The 21599-nt window shown below is 40.8% G+C and overlaps 1 protein-coding gene across 2 annotated transcripts in view; it reads right to left on the bottom strand.

Moving 5' to 3' along the window:
• Positions 1 to 21599, bottom strand: part of kremen1 (kringle containing transmembrane protein 1) — a 57106-nt gene that overhangs the window by 9974 nt on the left and 25533 nt on the right. For both annotated transcript variants that reach the window (XM_068311779.1, XM_068311780.1), the window contains exon 3: positions 18271 to 18362. In XM_068311779.1, the coding sequence (XP_068167880.1) occupies positions 18271 to 18362 (92 nt within the window). The remainder of the gene's footprint in view (positions 1 to 18270; positions 18363 to 21599) is intronic.

The raw sequence follows: 21599 nt of genomic DNA, 5'->3' as shown, positions 1-21599 counted from the left end.
ACAGGAAGATTAAACCATCAAACGATTAAATTGAATATTAGCAATTCCTGTACAACATTTATTCAATCATTTTTCAAGCGGGGAGGCAGGGAGATGTTCTGGACAAGGTACCAGCGCATCACGGAACCACACAGAAGACAAACAACCACTGACACACACACTCACACCTATTGACAATTTGTTTTTAAAGGTAGGACTAAAGCAGAGGACTCAGAGAGAACCCACGCAGACATGGGGAAACTATACAAAACTGTGGCCAGAACAGGACTCGAACCCGTAACCGTCCTGCTGTGAGGTGACAGTGCTACCCAATGCGCTGCTGTGACGCCTCCTGTACAACAAAATACATTAAATAAAGTGACACAAGTGATGTCAGACTGTGAGCAAAAATAAACTCTGCAAATATATAAAACTTATACTGTGCATCACAATTTTCCTTTTGTTCTTTATACCCTCATGATGTTGCCCAAGCCCCACCATGAGCTGGCTTCTGATTTATCCCGCCTTTTGCACTTAGCCAACTGAGATAGGCTCCGGTAGACTCTTTACCCACAAGGTGGATAAGCGCCTGAAGATGAGACGATTGCAATTGTCTCATCTTCAAGAAGATGGTGGAAAGACGGTTTCAACCTTTGCTATAGCCTGTCTTATGAGCATCATTTTGGGGGGAGATGTATGGTATGGTAAAACCAGACAGATAGATGGAAGGTGGAAATCAACATCACTCAAGTTCAATGGATCAGCTCACATCCCTCAGTCCACAGTACATTAATCTGTGCAGTCTTTTAGAAATCCAGCACAGCAATTAAATGATCTAAAGCCGGTAAAATCAACAATTACAGCTCAGGATCTGTCAACAAAGCCTCCAGGGGTCAATTTCCTACTTAGGATTTGTTCTTCATTGTAACTCAAACAGGCATATTTTTTTCCATTTCCATTTTCTTAGGTGAAATGAATTCGACAGGCAGAAGCTAACATGCAATCTGAAAGCAATTTCCAATGCAAGTACCAAACATCTCCCCCATGGCTCTTGTGCTGAATTAGACTGTAGGGTAAGACTGAGCTCATTATGAAAAGTCAAGAAGAGAATAAAGACCGCAGACAAAATGCTTCTTTGAGACACAATATGGACGTAAAAATCAAAAGCATCTGACGTGCCAAAGCATGTGTGTTATTTATTAAACATCTGAAATGTCCGTATTCATTTGAATCTCAAACTTAGTTAACTGGGACATGTTAAAACTTAAGCTTTAATACAGAGATAGATGTTTCAAGGTTTTAAAATCTAATGTGGCCTTTAAAATACAGGAATTGGAACTGGAAATTAAATCACTGTGGAATTTAGCAGAGAAAGTAGGACAGGAGTTGTGGAAAAGTGTTTCCAATGTATAGTATCCATCCATCAAATAGCTTTTCAACTTTGCGGGTCATAAAGTCTATCCCAGCTTGCTGCGGGTGCGAGGTGGGGTACACCTCATGCTTGTTGCCAGTGCATCACAGTCATCTCACATAGTAATGACAAATAAGTGGTACATGAATACTAGGAGAAAAAACATAATTTGGCTTTTCTGTTTCATTACAATATAAATTAAAATGTATCTGCCTCAGTGGTGTGTCATTTTGACACATTTAAAAAATTTAATTAATACATTTATTTAATCGCAGTATTGATTTTGCAAAGAAGCATGTTCACTTATGTACAACAAGTCCCTGTTGAGCCGCATTTTGTAATAACGGTGCATTTTGTAATTAACGTCGAAAATGTCATAAGTTATTACATAATGCGGCAAAATTTATTACAAAATATGTTGGGGCAGTTTATTACAAAATGCGGTACTTGATTACAAAATGAGGCTTTATTACAAAATGAAAAAGTTTTTACATTTTGGACTATTAATTACAAAATGCACTGTTATTACAAAATGCGGCTCAACAGTTGTTGAGTCCCATACTTTTTGGATGTATGTCCCTTCATTTTGTCCTAGAACTAAATATCTCCGGAGCTTTTCAGTCCTTGTTTGTCTTACTCTGCCAAACATTTGCAATGCTGAAAGCAGCCTGCTGATGTGATGACAGCCACTTCCAACAGAGAACAACCAGCACCCATTGTTGTCAGTAAGAGACAGAAAACCACACGATTCGATTTTATGACCCTGCCATGACAACACATCAGTATTCTGAAAAATGAAAAAAAAAAATGAAAAAAAAAGGATGGATAAGCACGCAACTCCTTTTGAATATTTATGCATCAATGTGGAGGGGGGCGGGTGCTCAAAGCTGCCAAAATGACCTGAGATAACCTTGATAAAGACCACACAATGCCTTTGGGATTCCAGTCGTTGCCAGTGCTAACTTATTGGCTGAAACTAAAGCTCCTCTGCATGCACAACAGATGGTGCAGCTTCACTTTATGTAAGAATGAGACCAAAAGGCCTCTGGGGGAGAAGTGTGGTCCACATGAATGTTAGCCACAGACTGGAGTGGAGAAATGAAACAGCCGGACAGGGAGCTGGTGCTCCCTCTGTTTCACCTGCGTTTGCTCACCATTCAGCCACCGGGGAGATTTCAGGAGGGAGTCTGAGACAGGTGGCTCCCTCAGACCATCAATAAAATAGCTGTGATATTCTTTTTTCAACTATAGTCTTGTCAGAGTGTCGTAAATGGATTAACACTGCGCATGTAAAGGCAGTTTCTTTTTCATCAGTCACTTAAGTGCACACTGGATTAACCCCATTGAGGTGATGAAAAGAGAAGAGAGATAAACACCTGGTCGGGAACCAGCAACCTCCCTCTGAGCAAGGCAGATTGGTGGGTCTTTCTTCAGTGAAGCTTTTGAAAAGCATAAGACAAAATTCTACTGCAGGGCTCAATAGTCAGATTAAAGGCAGGGGAGCTCCTTTTTCATTTTGCTTTGACAAAAAGATTGCAGGTTACAGTCAATTCATCTGTCTTTGTTCTCTCCTGGTCCCGGGGGCTGAGCACCGGCTGAAGAGCAGCAGGCGGCGGGACCATATAATATGTGGCATTGGAGATTTAGTGCTGCACAGGTAGCGAGGAAGGTGCAGTGCAGTAGCTGCCATCTTCCTCGTCTGCAGCGTGTTTGTCCAGCAGAAGTGTATAATTGTCTCTGCATGAAAACCACTGAGCAGCGCATTAAAGCATAGCTCCTTTGAAAACATCTGCTTTGCAGGCGTCACAAGTACAAATATCTCCATGTACAATAAAAGAAAAAAAACAAACACATTCAACACACTTCAAAGTCGTCAGTGGAATTTAAATTTTAACAAGCCAGAGGGGATAAACGAAGGAACACAAGGTGCATAAATGCTCAAGTAAGTCAAGACCAGACCTCTGAAAACCTCAGGAGACCACAGCAGGAGGGAAAGTTACACAATGAAAAAAAAAGAGAAAAATACAAAGAATAAAACAAAAACTTTATTGCAGCCAGACTCATCACAACATAGCAGTCTGGAAAAAGAGAGCCTTCTGAGAATGCATAAGCGTAATGCAAACTTTATGCAGCGAGCAGAACTGCAAAGTTCATGGGTGTCTGTCTGGTAAAGAGAAGGAGACACCTCTGTTGAAGCAGCAGACAAAACAACAGCACAGATCCAAGACACATCAGAGAGAGAGAGAGAGAAGGAACAACACGGAGGAATCGACCAACATCAAACATGTACAGCAGGCTTTGGAAAGTATACTTGGCAGGAGCATGAAGCAGGTTGATGAGCTGGAGGAGCAAGCATGTTATTAAGGAAACATAATTACAGTTCTAAAGTTCTGTGTCATGTGGAGGGGAAAGAGCAAAAAGAAAGCTAAGAAATGTAAGATTTCTTTAATGGGACTATGGGTGCCTGTCTGCTTAAAATAAATTTACTTTGAACTACCAGAATCTGTATTCTTGCTTTTTCCGAGCGTCACATATCTTCAAGTATGAGGAAAGACAGAACGAAACAATGAACCTATAAAGTCTCTGCTTTATGATCACTGCAGGATTTCAGTGGAAAAGCTGATTGCACTGTTTTCATACTGTAAGACAGTGGCCCCCAAGTGGAGATGTGCAGAGTTGTGGCAACTACAGAGGAATAAAGCTGATGAGCCATACAATGAAGTTATGGGAATGAGTAGTTGAAGCTAGACTAAGGGCAGAAGTGAGCATTTGTGAGCAGCAGTATGGTTTCATGCCAAAAAAAGAGTACTACAGTACTATTTGCTTTGAAGATGTTGATAGAGAAGTACAGAGAAGGCCAGAGGGAGCTGCATTGTGTTTTTGTAGATCTGGAGAAAGCCTGTGACAGGGTGCCCAGAGAGGAACTGTGGTATTGTATGAGGAAGTCTGGAGTGGCAGAGAAGCATGTTAGAGCGGTGCAGGACATCTATGAGGACTGTAAGACAGCGGTGAGGTGTGCTGTAGGTGTGACAGAGGAGTTCAAGGTGGAGGTGGGACTGCATCAGGGATCAGCTCTGAGCCCCTTCTTGTTCACTATGGTGATGGACAGGCTGACAGACGAGGTTAGGCAGGAATCACCATGGACTATGATGTTTGCAGATGACATTGTGATCTGTAGTGAGAGCAGGGAACAGGTGGAGGAGAAGCTAGAGAGGTGGAGGTTTGTCTTGGAAAGGAGAGGAATGAAGGTTAGCCGCAGTAAGACAGAGTACATGAGTGTGAATGAGAGGGACCCAAGTGGAAGAGTGAGGTTACAGGGAGAAGAGATCAAGAAGGTGGAGGATTTTAAGTACTTAGGGTCAACAGTCCAGAGCAAAAGAATGTGGAAAAGAGGTGAAGAAGCGTGTACTGGCAGGATGGAACGGGTGGAGAAAAGTGTCAGGTGTGATGTGTGATAGAAGAGTTTCAGCTAAAAGGAAAGGAAAGGTGAACAAAACTGTGGTGAGACCAACGATGATGTTTGGTCTAGAGACAGTGTCACTGAGGAAAAGACAGGAGACAGAGCTGGAGGTAGCAGAGATGAAGATGCTGAGGTTCTCTCTGTGAGTGACCAGGAAGGATAGGATCAGGAATGAGTACATCAGAGGGACAGCACATGTTAGAGGTTTTGGAGATAAAGTCAAGAGAGGCCAGACTGAGATGGTTTGGACATGTCCAGAGGAGAGATAGTGAATATATTGGTAGAAGGATGCTGAGTTTTGAACTGCCAGGCAGGAGGCCTAGAAGAAGACCAAAGAGGAGGTTTATGGATGTAGTGAAAGAGGACATGAAGGTAGTTGGTGTGAGAGAAGCAAATGCAGAAGACAGGGTTAGATGGAGGCAATTGATTCGCTGTGGCGACCCCTGAAGGGAAAAGTCGAAAGGAGAAGAAGTGGCCCCCAACCCCCGATACCTATCCGTGTGTCAGTTGATTCCAGGCAGCACATAAATAATACGGAACTTACATTAATATTATTCCGAACACTGTTTTGTTTAGGAAAATTACCAGATTTTCTCCTCTACAGCTGTCTATGAGACACTCTTGACACATGATGCTTACCTCGGTCACATGACTACCTTCTTGAAGTGGCCTCTCTCACAGAATACATTCCTAAATTGAAACTCCTAAGTTAGCAAAACGAACAAAAAACAAACATCTTTGGAAAGTTTCTTTACACAGGGTAAAAGAGCCAGTCAGGAGACAAGAACCTATGACTTCAAAGAAAAAGAAAGCTGCCTTTAAGGTTCTACCACAACCTTAAAGGCTGGTTTGTGAAAAATATTGTCTGATGTTAAACTGGTCCGTGATGCAGAAAAGGTTGTGGACTACTGCTGTAACAAACGTCGTGAAAACACCAAAAAAATGCAGAAATGTCATTAAATAAAGCACCTAACTGATTAAACTAAATTCATTTCTGTACCAATGGAAACATGTTTGAATGAAATGAAGTCATTGTCTTGCTTTTCATTTTTTTAAAAATCTAATTTTTAACTCTTGAGAACTTTGCATTTTGTTGCTCCTCAAAGCATAACAAGAAAACTTTTTAGAAGCTATACATTAAAATAATCAGTCTTGAAGAACAAAATATAAACATTAAGTGAAGCTGCAGCAAATCTCTAAACTTTGGCATACTTATCGCCCACCCTCTTTTTCTCCCTCCGGCTATAAATGCATACATTAATTTTCATTCATGATCTGGACCGCTACTGAGCAAGGTAAAATAAGCTTTGTGATGATTTAGTTTTAATTAGCTGCTTGTTTACTTTGTCAATGAGAAAACGATGGGCTATAAGCCACTGCCTGAAGAAATCTTGATGTGGGAGGATAAAAAGTCACCATAGAGGTGCTGAATGAAGGTGCCCACACATGGCATCAATGGAATAACTTCTGTTCATTGTGTAGGAATTGGCTTGATCAGTCTATGCAGAAGGAAATACACCCTACTAAATACAAGCCCATATTTCACACCAACTTTGACAAACAAGCTATTGCATGAAGAGTTCCGATGTGGTCCCTAAACTACTAAACAGATTCCCAATACCTGGAACTTGATCCCAATCTTTCTGAAAATCCAAACACCTCATCCCCATCCCTCGGGCCACATCTCTACACAGTTTCTTGAAATCCCTTCAGAACTTTTTGGAATAGATATTTTTCAGCTAACCTTTAAAGAGACAAGCAGACAAAAGGTAAGGAAAACTCAAACACTGTGGGCTACCGGAAATCTCGAGACATCTTTTTACACTCGTCTGAAAAATTCAAAGATAAATTGGAAATATTGATGGAAATGTAGTGACAGTAAGAGCAAGCTGCACATTCAGACAAGTGACAGTAACACCTGAAGATGCAATGGGTGACACGTTCTGTCAAAGAGGTGGAAGCAATGACAAAATGTAAGGCTGGACCAGCTGAGCTACATGCATAACATTTGTATGGAAGACGAGGCAAAATGAGGAAAACAGAATGTTTCACATATCTTTCATCATATGCAAAATAATTCAGACATCAGCTCGAAACCTTCTGCTTCATCTTCTTTAAATGTGTCCTATCACACACTCATCCTCTTCATCAGCGCAAAAACATTAAAATTGTCTTTTTAATGTCTCATTAGCCTTAGAATTTTGTTTTGCAACACATTTTTAATGGACTATATTTCCACACAGATTTTGACATTGCAGAAGTTTGATTCCCGTTAAAGAGTAAAAAGGGCAAATTGGGTGTCTGGTAGAAGTCTTCTTCTCCTTTCGGCTTTTCCATTCAGGGGTCACCACAGCGAATCAATTGCCTCCATCTTCTGCATCCTCTTCTCTCACACCAACTACCTTCATGTCCTCTCTCACTACATCCATAAACCTCCTCTTTGGTCTTCCTCTAGGCCTCCTGCCTGGCAGTTCAAAACTCATTATCCTTCTACCAATATATTCACTATCTCTCCTCTGGACATGTCCAAACCATCTCAGTCTGGCCTCTCTTGACTTTATCTCCAAAACCTCTAAAATGTGCTGTCCCTCATCCTATCTATCCTGGTCACTCACAAGGAGTACCACAGAATCTTAATTTCTGCTACCTCCAGCTCTGCCTCCTGTCTTTTCCTCAGTGACACTGTCTCTAGACCAAACAACATCGCTGGTCTCACCACAGTTTTGTACACCTTTCCTTCTCTGCTAGAAGTATGGAGAAATAAAGCTCGATTTTTGGAGGAAACACTGTTGTAAATAAAACCTTCATTCACCATGGCCCAAATCTTCCTTTAAGCAGCATCAAGGCTTCATTAAGCTCAAACTACAATGTAACCAGACACAATAAAGTCATTAGTGTTTCCATATTTGAGAAGGGATTATAAAACTGGGAGGTCAAAAATCAAGAGGCAGGATTTTTAAAGCACATTCCTCCAGTACTCCAAGGCTTAATGTGAGTAATTGAACACAGGTATGCTGAAACCTTGGAAACACTCCTACCAACCCATTAACGGACCGCCAGCAGGTTAACAATTCAAATCTGATGCAGAAACACCTCCTGGCCTGACCAGGAATGCATCACAGTTGCTGTTTGTGATCCCCCCCCCCCATGCATCCCATTCGTTCCGTTTGTCTTTTCTCCCTCACTCTGCCTCCCTTTCATTGTGTCCCAGCTCCCATTCATTACCCTTTTGTAGTACTATATATTTAATGCATAAACAAATACAGCTGCTGCACTTAATCTAGCCTGTCATTAGCCATGTGCTGCACCACAGCCTGAGCGGACATAACAGAAAGCAGAGGAATGCGCCTCAAAGACCCCATCCATGACCATATCTGGATAATCTGTATTGTTTGTGAGGAGGTGGGAGCTGCCTGTAAGTGGGAACAATTTACAGTCAGAAATAATGGACTTATTATTGGACAGAATGAGAGAAAGGTTTGCATTCTACAGACGTTCCCCGTGGGATTTTCAAAAATGCACTTCACGTGCACATGGCACAACATTTTCCCTATTTTAGACTTTTGCATGTGTGATGTAGGATGGACAACAAGATTGATATGGAGGAGACCAATGACCCAGCCCGGGGCCCAGAGAGAGTGACTAACCATCTAATTAGAGGGAAGAGGGTGGAGCTTGAGCTTTAAATGAATAATTAGGACCTTTTCAGAAAACCAGGCCCTGCAAATCAAGGAATAAAAATGGCCACCGCACTATGTCACTGTGTCTGCACCAATAAAATGGTTTGTCCCAAACCTGGGGGGGACTTGATACTAGGGGTGGGTGGGAGATGAAAAGATGAGCACCTGCAATCATGTGACCACCTCAGGCCTGAGGTAAACACAGCGTTGTGCTTTCATTTATCATCAATCGGTTTCAAAAAGATCAGCTCCTTTTCTAGCTGCTATCAAGTCATCAGAAATCTGAAAAGAAAAGAAACCTAACCTCGTTAACTTACTATCCATCTCCTTTTGTTTCCCAAGAGATGTGCTGACCAATGATCATAAACTTTTTCTCATTAGCAAACATTCCAAACAACTAGATCGCCTTGAAATCAATACCTTTAATTTGCTAATGGTGCCCGCAGATGTCATCCTGACATGCTTAGATGGCGATGGAGCCAGAAACAGATTAAATCTACCTGATGTCCTCTGGCTTGTTTTTTTCTGAGTCTCTTCTCTCTGATTTCTGTCAGAGAAATTCTTCACAGCACTGCAGGCAGGTATTTTGCCCGAGGGTAGATGTAGGTGGAGTTATAAGGAGGTGGAAGGTCAGAGTAAGATAATGAATGTGTTCCAAGCTTTTCAACCCTCTTTGCAAGGCACAGACAAGAGGCCACACATCAAACTGACAGATGTCTGTTTCAAACATTTGCATTAGCACCTATAAGGCTCCAAATAGTGGTCTAAACTCAGTTCAGGCAGTCGCAATATTTATTTTTTCTAATCAATACAGTATAAGTGGAGTGTTCAATATGGCTGTGACAGACTCCTGATAAAAAGATCCAAATCATCATTTCTATTTCTTCATTGTAGGGATTCTTTAAAAAGTGTAACGTTAGACGAACGTTAACCCAATCCCACCATGTAGTCTAGCGCCAAAAAAGAAAAGACCAAAGACAAAAGCATTCATTGTGTGCCGATTTCGAATTAAAAACTCAGATAAAATACCCGTAGTCCCTCGAGACATGTAATAGCTATAAAAGATGGAGAGTGACATATCTCTATTAAATGCATGATAATTAATTTGGTTTGTAAAAAATTGGTGAGTAATTTTTAAATTTACTTGCCTGGAGCCAAAAACTTGATTATGAACACTGGTTGCATGTGAACACACTCACAAGTTCTTTTCCTCTTTTTTCCTTAGGAATGTAGCTAAGCCTCTTAGCGTGCTTTGGTTTTGAGGGTATATCTGTAATGAATCATTGCTTTTGTCTTAAAAACATCCTTCGAATTTTACTATTTTTGCCGTATCCACAAAAGATCTTTTTGCCCAAATTTAATCAGTACAATATGACTGAACCAGCTCGAAGTCAGCATTCATCACTTTAAAATGCACCAACCTCCATTGATATCATATTTTATAAAGGCAACAGTTTTATAATTCATCCATGACTAGTCAAAGTTCGCACCTCCTCACTTTGACGGTCTAAATCAGGGATGTAAAACTCATTTTCACCCAGAGCCACATCAGCATAATGGCTGTCCTCAAAGGGCCAAATATAACTTAAAAATGTAACTAAATGTAACTCAATGTTACGTAAAATAAACGTAACTACTCTTTAATGTTAAATAACTCTAAATTTATTACTTATTCAACGTACAAACATTACAGTTACACAGAAATGTATGTTTGCTTGTTTCTCTGTTGTAACAAATTCTTTTAATTTGTCAGGTTATGAAACCTGCAGAACTCCATCAATCAAGGATCAAACTATCCAAGTAAGGAAAAATAACATCAAACACAAGTTAGGACATTAACAAAATGTTTTTGTCAAAGTTAAAATGGGCTTAATTACTGCATTGTGGGAAATGTAGATTCAGGTCAAAGTACGCTTTTGACCTATTTATTTTTAGACACTGATCTTTTATGCTCTCGTGGGTCACATGAAATGATGTGACGGGCCACATTTGGCCCCCGAGCCTTGAGTTTGACACATGTGGTCTAAATCTATACCATTTTTTTACAGTGTCAAAAGCACAAGAATAAACACACGCAGTAACACACAGACACACACCTTCCAATCAGTGATGCCTGAACCTGCCTTAGTATGCTGTTTAGGAGGGCTAGTTGTGGTGAAAGCTGGTGCAAGACCACCTTAGGGAAATGTCTCCCTCTGAAAACAGTGACAGAGAGAGAGATGAATGCTGCAAAAACAGAACCTGAAAGCATCCCTGGTTCACGCAACCGCAACAGCCACGAGGCAGGGCTGTGGTGCTTCAGTCTGGAATTGGCTTTCAGACCACATGTCAGACATGTTTCGCCTCTTGCTTATTTTGATTCACACTTGTTCTTGTCTCAGGCATTCATGGGAACCTTTAAGTCTTCCAGCCTGTTCGAAAACCGTCAAAGATGCATTTTTCCTCCCAAAGCTGGTAAAAAATCTCTCAATTTTCTTCACAGCATGGCAATTTAGATTGGCCTCTGTGGATTCTATATTAACTCAGTGTATGGAGAAAAGTGTCTCTTTTATCTCAATTTCTGTCAAATAACTCCCACAGCAGGACATAAGATAGTTCTAGTTTGCCGTCGAGTTTGACACCAATCCTTCTCCAGGGTCATTGAGCAAACTCCACAAACCCCCAAACTGAAGCCTACAGGTTCATGCTTTGTGGTACTGGGGCTGAAATTGCAGACAGCACCAGGTTGTAGGCATACTTTATTTAATTTATCAAACATTACATTGCCAATGATGTGCCTACTGGATGTGAATACATTTGGACACCAGGGCAAACGTCCAACATAGAAGCACAAATGTTAGTGGCTGGAAAGAGAAAGTCACCATGGCCATGGAGAGAAATCCATAAATCTCTGGAAAAACATCCTCACCTTCCTTTCAATAAATGCAAAGATATTTCACTGACCAACTTGTAGAACATACGGAAATAACAGGGTTCACTTAGTCAAAACTGAAAGAGTGACTTTGGTGACATACTTTAAAAAATCTTTAATTTTACACCCTATTTTGACAACAGTCATATTGTTAGTATAACTCAATTCATAAAGTCATTATCTCCCTGCAGCAAAGATGTGGTTGCATTTTGTTTTACTTTTCATCATACAACTTTTATTTTTGTACAAAGACGTGTGATCAGACTCAGTCTACTGGCAGTTGGCAAAACTTCAAAGAAATGTTTAATATCCTCATAAATCTGTCAATATTAGGCTAATATGTCAATATTAGGCTAATATGGGGTGGCAGTGGCTCAGCGGTAGAGCGGACGTCTTGGGACCAGACAGCGCCCACGGCGGTTCGATTCCCGCTCCAGCCAGACATCTTCGGAGTGTGAGCTGACAGTGGGAAGTGTCAGCTCACTTACCAGCCACTGCCGAGGCGCCCTGGAGCGAGGCGCCGTCCCCCCCACAAGCTGCTTATTGGGGCGCACTCCGAAGTCGCGACCCGTCCCTCCACCTCTCTTGTACTGATTGTCATTAACTGCATGCCTACAGGCCCCTAGTGTGTGTTGTGTTCAGGGGCCTGTATACGATGTTGGTGTGTGTACTCTGACTAACACACACACACATATATTATATATATATATATGCATGTACAAAAAACTGGAGTGGAAAACATAATTTCTCCATTCTGTGGACAAGTAAAGTGGATTTAATCTTTTTAATCTTTAATATCATTGGTGCACTTTTAGTCTCGGGACTTACACGATTATCTGTATTGTCATCAAGGTGTGGTTTGTTAGTCTGCCAAACAGATGCGGAATCTCCAATATTGACACTACTATTCCAAGATGACAGACAAATTAAATCAGAGGTTCCTGCAACAGATATAAGTACACAGGCAGTGAGTTAAAAGTTCATTTTAAATATACTGATATCTCTACAGCTAGGAAACATTACAGATTACCTTACAGGAAGTCAGCTTTCCAGATACTGACCCTCATTACCGAACACAAACAATATATTAACTAGAACCAAGGCAGTCAGAGACTGCAACATCTCGCGACACCCCTGAATTCCAAATTTTACCCTGACCTACTTACATAGGTCAGGGTAAAACACAGCATAGAGTAGATCAAACCACTAGCTTTGATCTATGGTCGTACTCACACTGGCTTTCTCCCTCGTCTTTCTATCTTATCCGGTTCCTGAGTGTACAAAAGTTGAAATTTGATCTTGACTTAGTTTTCTCAAGGTCATCTTCTCATTTTCATCCCCTTTGCTGGCCGAGTAATGTATTTTTTGTGTCATCTTTCTATCTGCAACAGTTGCCAAGATATTTGGGGGACTAACGGACAGACTGACACATAAACACTGGCAATTACAGTACATAACCGCTCTGAAGCCGGATGTAAAAATTTGAGACTTCATAATTTGTGAAAGTATGAATGTTTATGAAGTGTTTATGAAGTGGATCTGTTAGTGATGAAGAACTTCATCACACCCATGAGATGGGAATATCTGAAAGGTTGGCATACTTGATATGTTCCAGGTTGGAGATGGGACTCAAAATGATTTATCAGCTACTGTTGTCGTGGGTTTCACTTACCGTTACACTTCGAATTCAAAATGTTCCAAATATGCACTTATCTAAAAAGCATTGATGCGTTTGGGAGGCACGGTTGTTGCACGTCTCTCTTTGCTGCAGGAAACAAAGGTGGTACAACAAGTTTTTCCAAGTCACACTTTAAGCTGTTATGAGATGAGCTATGAACACACAGATCAAAGCTCTCCTTACAGTAAGCGCTCGAGGACTTAACCCTGACTGTTTCAGCTCGTGTCAATCAAACCCAACCAACGCCTTTGACAACGTAAATACATGCTGGGTCAACGGAGTTTTACCAAAACAAAATGCTCCTTCAGTGTAAAACCTCATGAAAAATGAAACCCCTTTGGCAAGGAATAGTGACACCGTCAACGGTCAAGTAAACACAGCATGTTGACGTCTGCAGAAGTTTAAACACTAAAACAAACAGCGGTTTTGCTGAAACAGAAATGTTTTTTCTTGTAGGTTTTCAAGAGTATTGACACAGTAACACATAAAATGAGACCTGTACAAATAGATGTGCAAAAATGACTGAAATCCCTTTAGAATACATGCTGAGGCAGTGATATGTTCAGAGTGGTAGTGTGTTAATAAACTCAACAATCTTCATTGTATTTGCCTCTACAGAGCCGCACAGTCCAACTGTTTTTGTTAATGTTGTTGTTGTTGTTTTTGTTGTTGTTGTTGTTATTGTTATGGCCATTGTGATGTCTGCTCTGTGCATATATGAAAAAGACCTGCAGGAGGAGATATGGAATTTGAGCAATGGCATTATCTTTTCAGAGGTGTCATAGGGTTGTGTTTTCAAAAGTTTATAATCTGGGGTTGATTTGGATTTTTAATGTGTTTACAAAACTTAGTCAAATATACTACAAGACTAATTCTACAATTTTAACGAAAATATTCTTCTAAACACAAGTAGAAGTCCCTAAATAACTGAATGCGCTGCCAACTGGTTATATTCAATGAAACAGGAGCTACAACCAGTTCCATGAGTTAATTTATCTCACCTCATTAGAAGCAACAGGCAGACAACATGAAGTCTTCCACGCCCTGTGCAAGCAGACTCAGGGTTATGTAGACTAAGGCCCAAGTCAGCTCTGATTTATTTACACTGAGTTGGAAAAAATGAATTTGTCCATGTTCCATACAGTATCGTCACATGAAGTATTTGCAGTATCTTAAATCTTATAAAGTTTTTGGCACACAAACATTAAGATGACACTAGCCCTGCATTAGCCTCCAGCACACAACAAGGCACCAACTGCTTCTAAAATAAAAAAATGAAGTGTTTGCTTTTATACAGTCACACGCTGTTTTGTTGTTAATTTATTAATGTTGGTTTTCATTTTAGTTCATTTAAAGTAAGTTTGGCCGGAAAACACTCAAGCTTCTGTACACAAACATGCAAAAACACCACAGAAAGAATGAAACTGAACAAATCATAGTTTGATCAAACAAGTGGACTAGATAGTGGCTGATTAAAATAGATTAAAGTTGAATGTTAAATATTCTTTTCGATTAACCAAATATTTGTTAATCTCGCAGTAATACAGCATCCACCTCCATCTTCACATTCCCATTCCATCACTAGATTCTTTTAGTTCCTTAATAATTCAGACATAATAATTCAGACCTTCTGACCTAAACTGCAATGAAAAGAGGTCAAACCCATTTTTATTAATTTATTAATTTTGGTTTTCATTTTAGTTCATTTACCGTAAGTCTTGGATAAAAACTGACAGAATTTTTTTAAAGAATTCTCCTTTGAAAGGTTTCAACATATTGATGACTCACTGTTACAACTAAAATTATATATTTGTGACAGAGATCACAAAGTGCAGATAAACAGTAATTTAGAGCAGTGGCCCCCAACCCCCGACCTGTACCGTACCTTGGGTCAATCGGAACAGAGCTGCACAGAAACAATACATAACTGACATTATTTCCGTTTTATTTATCTGATTCTGAACAATGTTTTTTTAAATTTTTTTTTTATATACTGTTTTGATCCCCGAAGGGAAATTAAGAACGCACACTCTAGCTACTGATTCAAACGCATGCATATATATATTAGTGTGTACAGGCCCCTGTAGCACACACACACATACACAAGGGGGCCTGTAGGCATGCAGGGGAGGTAGAGTGGCAGGCAGCTCCATCTTGGTGCGCCTTAAATGAGCAATTTGTAAAGGGGACGGCACCTTGCTCAAGGGTGCCTCGGCAGTGCTCCAGAGGTGAGCTGACACCTCCCACTGTCAGCTCACCTCCGGGTATTTTTTTTGGGCGGGAGCGGGAATCGAACCGCCGATCTTGAAATCATAGGACGACCCGCTCTACCGCCTGCTTTACCACTGAGCCACTGCCGCCACTGCCGTTTTGTTTTTGTTTTTAAAATTACGTGATTCTCTCCTCAACATTGGTCTGTCACTTATTTGTCAAGACGCTTGCCTCGGTCACATGACTACCTTCTTAAAGGATCCGATTGGGCTACTAACACAGAATACTGTACATTACCGTTAAATTAAAAGTCCCAAACTAAATAAAACAAGCATTATGCTGATAATAAAGCTGCATACACATTAAATTTAAAATAAATGTGAATCCAGAAATTTTTTATGTTGGTAATATCATTTTATATTTTTTGTTGTATTTATCCGCCACACCTTGGAAATATTTTCTGACATTTAACCGGTCCGTGGTGCAAAAACCATCAGGGACCACTGATCTAGAGTTTTGCTGCAGACTTCCAGGTGCTGGTTTCTTAAACCTTGACTGGTCTTTTGCGTGGGAAACTGAACTTAAGTAAAAAAAACAACAACAAAAAACAGATCATGACAGAGTTATACCAAACTGCTCATCTAGCAGCCTGGGAAAGAGATGACCCTTAAAACCGCATTGATACACCACGAAAAATGTCAATTTGTACCTTATTCAATGTCTTTCTACAGTCTGTCTTTAAGAAATGTTTAGATAATTGCACCACATGATAACTACTGCCATTACTAAGATCAACATATGTCATGACCGACACTCTAATCCATCCTGTCAGACTGTGGGACCTTCCAGGATGTGTGCGCTCCAACAGGGTGTGTCACCCTCACCGGGGTGGCATGACCCCAGATGACAGGGGCATCCAGCTGGGCAGCAGACGACGGTTGGCAGGCTCCAGGTGCCACGGCGACTGACCACCAACTATCAACCGCACGTCAAACGTAAGCAACAAAAGGTAGACAAAATAAAGACACAGACCAAACAGAAAGCAGATGAAATCAAAACAAAGACCGCTGTTGCCTTTTCTCTGCCACATCAGGGAGTTTTTCATCCTTCCCTTGCCAGTCACAAACCGAGAAAGCAGCGATGCTAAGAGACAATCAGCCTCCTCCTACCACAAGGTGAGGCCCCGCGTGGCGATTGTGGTTTCACAATAGATGAGAGTGTGAGCGTTCATCCTGAATGCTTTCTGGTATGATTTCCGCCAAACAGGCTTGTTTTTCTGACACTGGATGCCTGAATCACAGCAAAACTCAAAAGTTAAAACTTTAAATGCCCCCTAAAGAGAGAGGAATTCTCACATTCATTCAACAGCATTTAATGCAGATAAAACTGTCACCCGTTAGTAATGGCTGTGCGTCACAAGGACTGGCTTCACACTGCACAGTACTGGATACATGACAGAAACAAGGCTGAACCAGCACATGGCAAACCCATCTGGAACAAAAGCTGGCCTAATTTTTTTTTTTAATCAAAGATAAGGGAAAACCCTGGCTCTGAACAGAGACAGCGTGGGCTGTTGTCCCCTCTCCTCATTCACTCCAATCCACAAGGTTTGGGATATCAGCCTAGAAACACTGAGCGAAATGGACGCTTGTCTGAAATAGGTCAGTCGGAAGTCTAATGGGAAACACTCAAGCTTCTGTACATAAACATGCAAAAACACCACAGACAAATAGATGGATACACACAGGCTATGGAGCAAGCCGGTATTAGATGCGCTAATGTGACCTAAGCCAATCAAAAAGCAGGCTTTAGTGAAGTGTACGACTCAGACAAGATAAATGGTGTGATAGCTGGAGGGGTTTGGAGGTTCTTCAAGCGTGGAGGTTCCTCCTGCAGTAAAAAGTCTCAGCTTTGCACCTCCAGTCGCACTCTAGTTCAAAAATGAACAGATAAGTAAGCTAAATAGTTGAGAATGAAACAGAATAAATCATAGTTTGATCAAAAAGCTGGACGAATATTTAACTCAGGAGAAAAACAGTAACTAGAGAGAAGCTGATTAAAATAGGAAAATGGTTTGAGTCCCGCTCTGTGCGGAGTTTGAATGTTCTCCCCATGTCTGCGTGGGTTCTCTCCGGGTTCTCCGGCTTCCTCCCACCTCCAAAAACATGCGCATCAGGTCAATAGATTCACTCCTTAATAATTCAGAAAATTTTCTGACCTAAATCCAAGAAAACAGGTTGAACCCATGGAAAATGTTTGAATAATGTTAAGTAAATTGTTATAAACATCTGACTACTCTAGAAATATATGCATGCATATAAGTTGCTTCAAAAAACAAAAACTGGCCAGCAGCAAAAGCTTCTATCTGAACCCGCTCTGCAGGAATTCAGGAGCGTTGACATCGAAAAAGTGAAGGTTGGTTCATCCTTCTCTAGTTTTAATAGTAGTGATTAAAAAAGGTGGAGAGAATGAAAGTAATGGAATTAAAGACAGCGCTTTGAAAATGTGTACCGAGCCTGTAAAGGAGATACAGAAGACCAGACAAAAAACCCTCAGTCCATCACATAGACTTATCCATAACAAACGTAAGTAACAGGTAGATGCACATAATCGCTCACACCACAAAAACTTGTTAAAACATGATACAATGCCAAAGGGGAAACTGGCAAATAACTCCAGAAATTCACACATATTTTGGTACACACACAGGCAATGATTGACAGCGTGTATTAAAAAAAGGGCAGGCTAGTGCATGACAGGAGGAGGGCTGAAGGGAGGCAATTAGAGTCATTTTTCATATGATAATAGCTACAAACAAGACATACACCCTATAAAATTTATTTAAGCTGAACAAATGAAGATATAAAAATGATGTGATGTTCCTCAGAAAGAATTGAAATAAGGGTAAAGAAGGATGAAAAGGTGGCAGTCATCTCTTACTCTGGCATGTCGGGATGTCGCAGTATCTCCAGTAGATCCCATCTTCATGGTCTGCAATGTAGCACCATGGCTGAACGTCGCCATCAGGATTCCTGCAGATACAGAGTGGTACAGTTAAACCTCATCCAGCCAATGTGTTTAAATGTGATCATGTGTCATAGTCTCTGCTTTTCATCTTTTTGTTTAAAGTCACCAGTCACCAGTCAAAAACCTTTATTTTGGGGGATAAAAATGAAACCACATGGATGGACTTTAGTTCGATGCTCCGTCAAACCTCTAATGTGTATTACCAACCATGCTGAATTTTAAAATAATCGCACAATACCAGGGTTAAACAGCTGACATATGCTGAACTCTTGAGATGATGGACCTATTGTCAGAAAATAAATCCACACCTCTTTATATGATCAAAGTGATTATTATTTAAATTGAGAAAAAAATAATTGGAAAAAAATGGTGATCCTATTTGTTTTTATGAACTAGTTATTTTTACAAACGTACTGCGTTTGTCAATGCCACCATTTTCTCAAAATTAAAACCCAGCATTTGCACACCCTTTTCTCACTTCATGTGGAAGTAGAGCAGAAAAAGATAAAGTAGGAGACGGCAAAACACCATCATAAAGATCAACTGGAAATGGAACTGGACGCTGCTGAGGACTGAATTTTAAATGATGTTTCACAGGAAGATTATTTTGACTGTGTCAATCACCCCCTGAGACACCCGTAGGTGCTTGATGGTTGTTCACGCTCATCTGTCAAGGGCTAGACCTACGGGTCTCTTGAGGGGTGGAGGTGGTCGTAGGTCAGGTGGAAGGCTCTTTGTTCTCGGCCAGACATAGACCTGAATAGCAGATGGGCGTCTCTTTTGGTCTAAGGTTTTGTCTGAAGCTGCAGCCTCTTTGAACCGCTTAAAGGCACCCATAATGATCAGCTGACAGGCCCCTCGGTGCTTCGCTTCTTAGTTTCGCTTTATAAAAGCAATGAGAGCAGGGACTGAAGAGAACTTTCTCAAACCTCTGTGCAGCCTCCTCGTCTCCTGGGTGATTTTAGAAAATCATGATGCTCAGAGCAACTTCTGAATTGTCGATAAAGGAAAATAAAACAATGGCTACATTGCTGCTGCTCATCTCTGTACTGTTTCAGCTCTTTAAGCTCCAGCTCACGATGGTTGTGAATTAAAAACATATTCTTTCGAAGATGATAGTGTTTTTTATTTCCTCTTAGAACTGATGGTAATTACAGGAGACCTTTTCACTTCTCTTTTGACGCACCCCATTGTTGCATCTTGAAAGACGCCTGGGGCGCTGCACTTTCCCAGTTTGCCTTTTCAGACCAAAGTTGTGAAGGGCGTTTCCATTACTTTTCTTCTCTTATCCAGTTTCCTCCTCACTCATTATGCTCAGTATGAGGTATTGGTTGGCAAAAATGTCAACAAGACTTTTTTTTGTGTATGTTTTTTTTTTTTTTTGCATTAAACTCAGATCACATTAAAGTGACTAAAATCTTTTCACCCAAAAAGTCTTGCAAACACCATCCAATTGACGACAGTTGAAGGTACAAAATCATTACGGATTCATGCTTTATCAGTTTACAATCATGACAGAATGAAAAGTACGAGTGGTCACATTTTCATTTCTTCCTTATTGTTGTATTGCAAAAGAAACAACCCAGAACCTCACTTTACTCGAAAGTTTTTCATGTTCATGGAAACCAGCTTTGTTTTCCAGTAACTTTCAACACTATTTCATGAGCCTGGATCTATTTATCACTCCACCCCGATTGGAGGCAGACACCTGTTTGTTTAGCCTGAGTCAACTGCTGAAGTGAAAAGCGCTAGAACTGGATCCAACAAACAAAACACTGGATTATACAACCGCTGTCTCATTCTGCCGGCCCAACTCTTCTTCGTGCTGTCAACAGGTAATGGCCCTGTTTGAAGTGAGTCTCATCAGATCTATAATCACTTGTGCAACACGATGCGGTTTCATAATCACTGCCTAAGGAGGCAGACATGAATTCCAGCCAGTATAATAATAAAAACATTGTTAATTGACAACTTCACCCCCCATCCCATGTTTAATCAATTTGCTTTGAAAAAGTAAAACCCCAATGCAATTACACCCCACCCAATCACACCCTTGTCCTCGCTACTTGCTTTCATGTACATACCTACGTACATCCATGTAGCAAAAGCATGGGAACGTTAGCCGTCTGAAAGAGACACATAATCCTGCCTCAAGGTGTGTGTGTGCGTGTGTGTGTGTGTGTGTGTGTGTGTGTGTAGGAAGGGAGAGTGGAAAACAAGTTGGAAAGCAGACAGTCTGAGATTAGCCAAGGTGTCACAGTGCAGATAAGAGCGACCTCGATGGAGGGAAATCCATTCGTTTAACCAGCAGCACAGAGAACGACTCAAGATGTCGATAAAAGTTGCTGCCAAGGGGTATATACAGTGTGTGTGTGTGTGTGTGTGTGTGTGTGTGTGTTGATGGGTTTATGTTTTTGTGCATCAGGAGCGACCCACCTGATCTTCAGCAGAAGCAGTTTTGGATCACAGGAGATGTTTGAACACTTAATAAGCATAGTCAGACTGATTGGTTCATTTTTCCACACATTTTAGTATAAAGGTATTTATAACCTTCTATTTTAATACAGAGAGAAGGAGCTTTTCCAAGCTGGATGCTATTCAAATGGTTTCTTTGAATAAAAATTTCCCGGGAACCTTAATCAGAGCATTTATGAGTGTCTTAAAATGCACCATGCAAAAAAAACCAAACCAACCTTTAATAATGTACATCAAACAAGGGTGTGCAAATGCTGTTTTTCATGACTTTAATTGGAGTGCACAAAGACATTTTTGTGTGACTGGTAAACACATCACTATGTTCTTTGACTAACGTAAGGACTAACTCACCAAAACACATTAACATTTTCTTACCCAACTTTAGTGGTATCTAGCATCGTGAGTAATTTTGTCTCTTTTTTCAAAGGATTTCAGACACTTAGTTTTGAGATTGTGGAACGCTGATGCAGTGGATAGCGCTGTTACCTCACAGCAAGAAAATTCTAGATTTGATTCCTTTCTGTGTGAAGTTTGTATATTATACCTGCGTGGGTTCTTCCTAGGTTATCCAGGTTCCCCCCCCCACCATCAAAACATGCAGCTTAGGTGGATTGGTCACCCCAATTTGTCAATAGATGTGAGTGTGAGAATGTATGGATGAGCTGGCATCTCATCCAGGGTGTACCCCACCTCTCGCCCGCAGTCAGCTGGGCTAGGTGCCAGCAGACCTGTGACCCGCAAGGCAGATAAATGGCTGAATTACGATA

This window comes from Antennarius striatus, chromosome 3 (assembly GCF_040054535.1).
Source record: "Antennarius striatus isolate MH-2024 chromosome 3, ASM4005453v1, whole genome shotgun sequence".
NCBI lineage: Eukaryota > Metazoa > Chordata > Actinopteri > Lophiiformes > Antennariidae > Antennarius > Antennarius striatus.
Note: the sequence above shows the minus strand (reverse complement) of the source record. Positions and strands in the feature narration are given on the sequence as shown.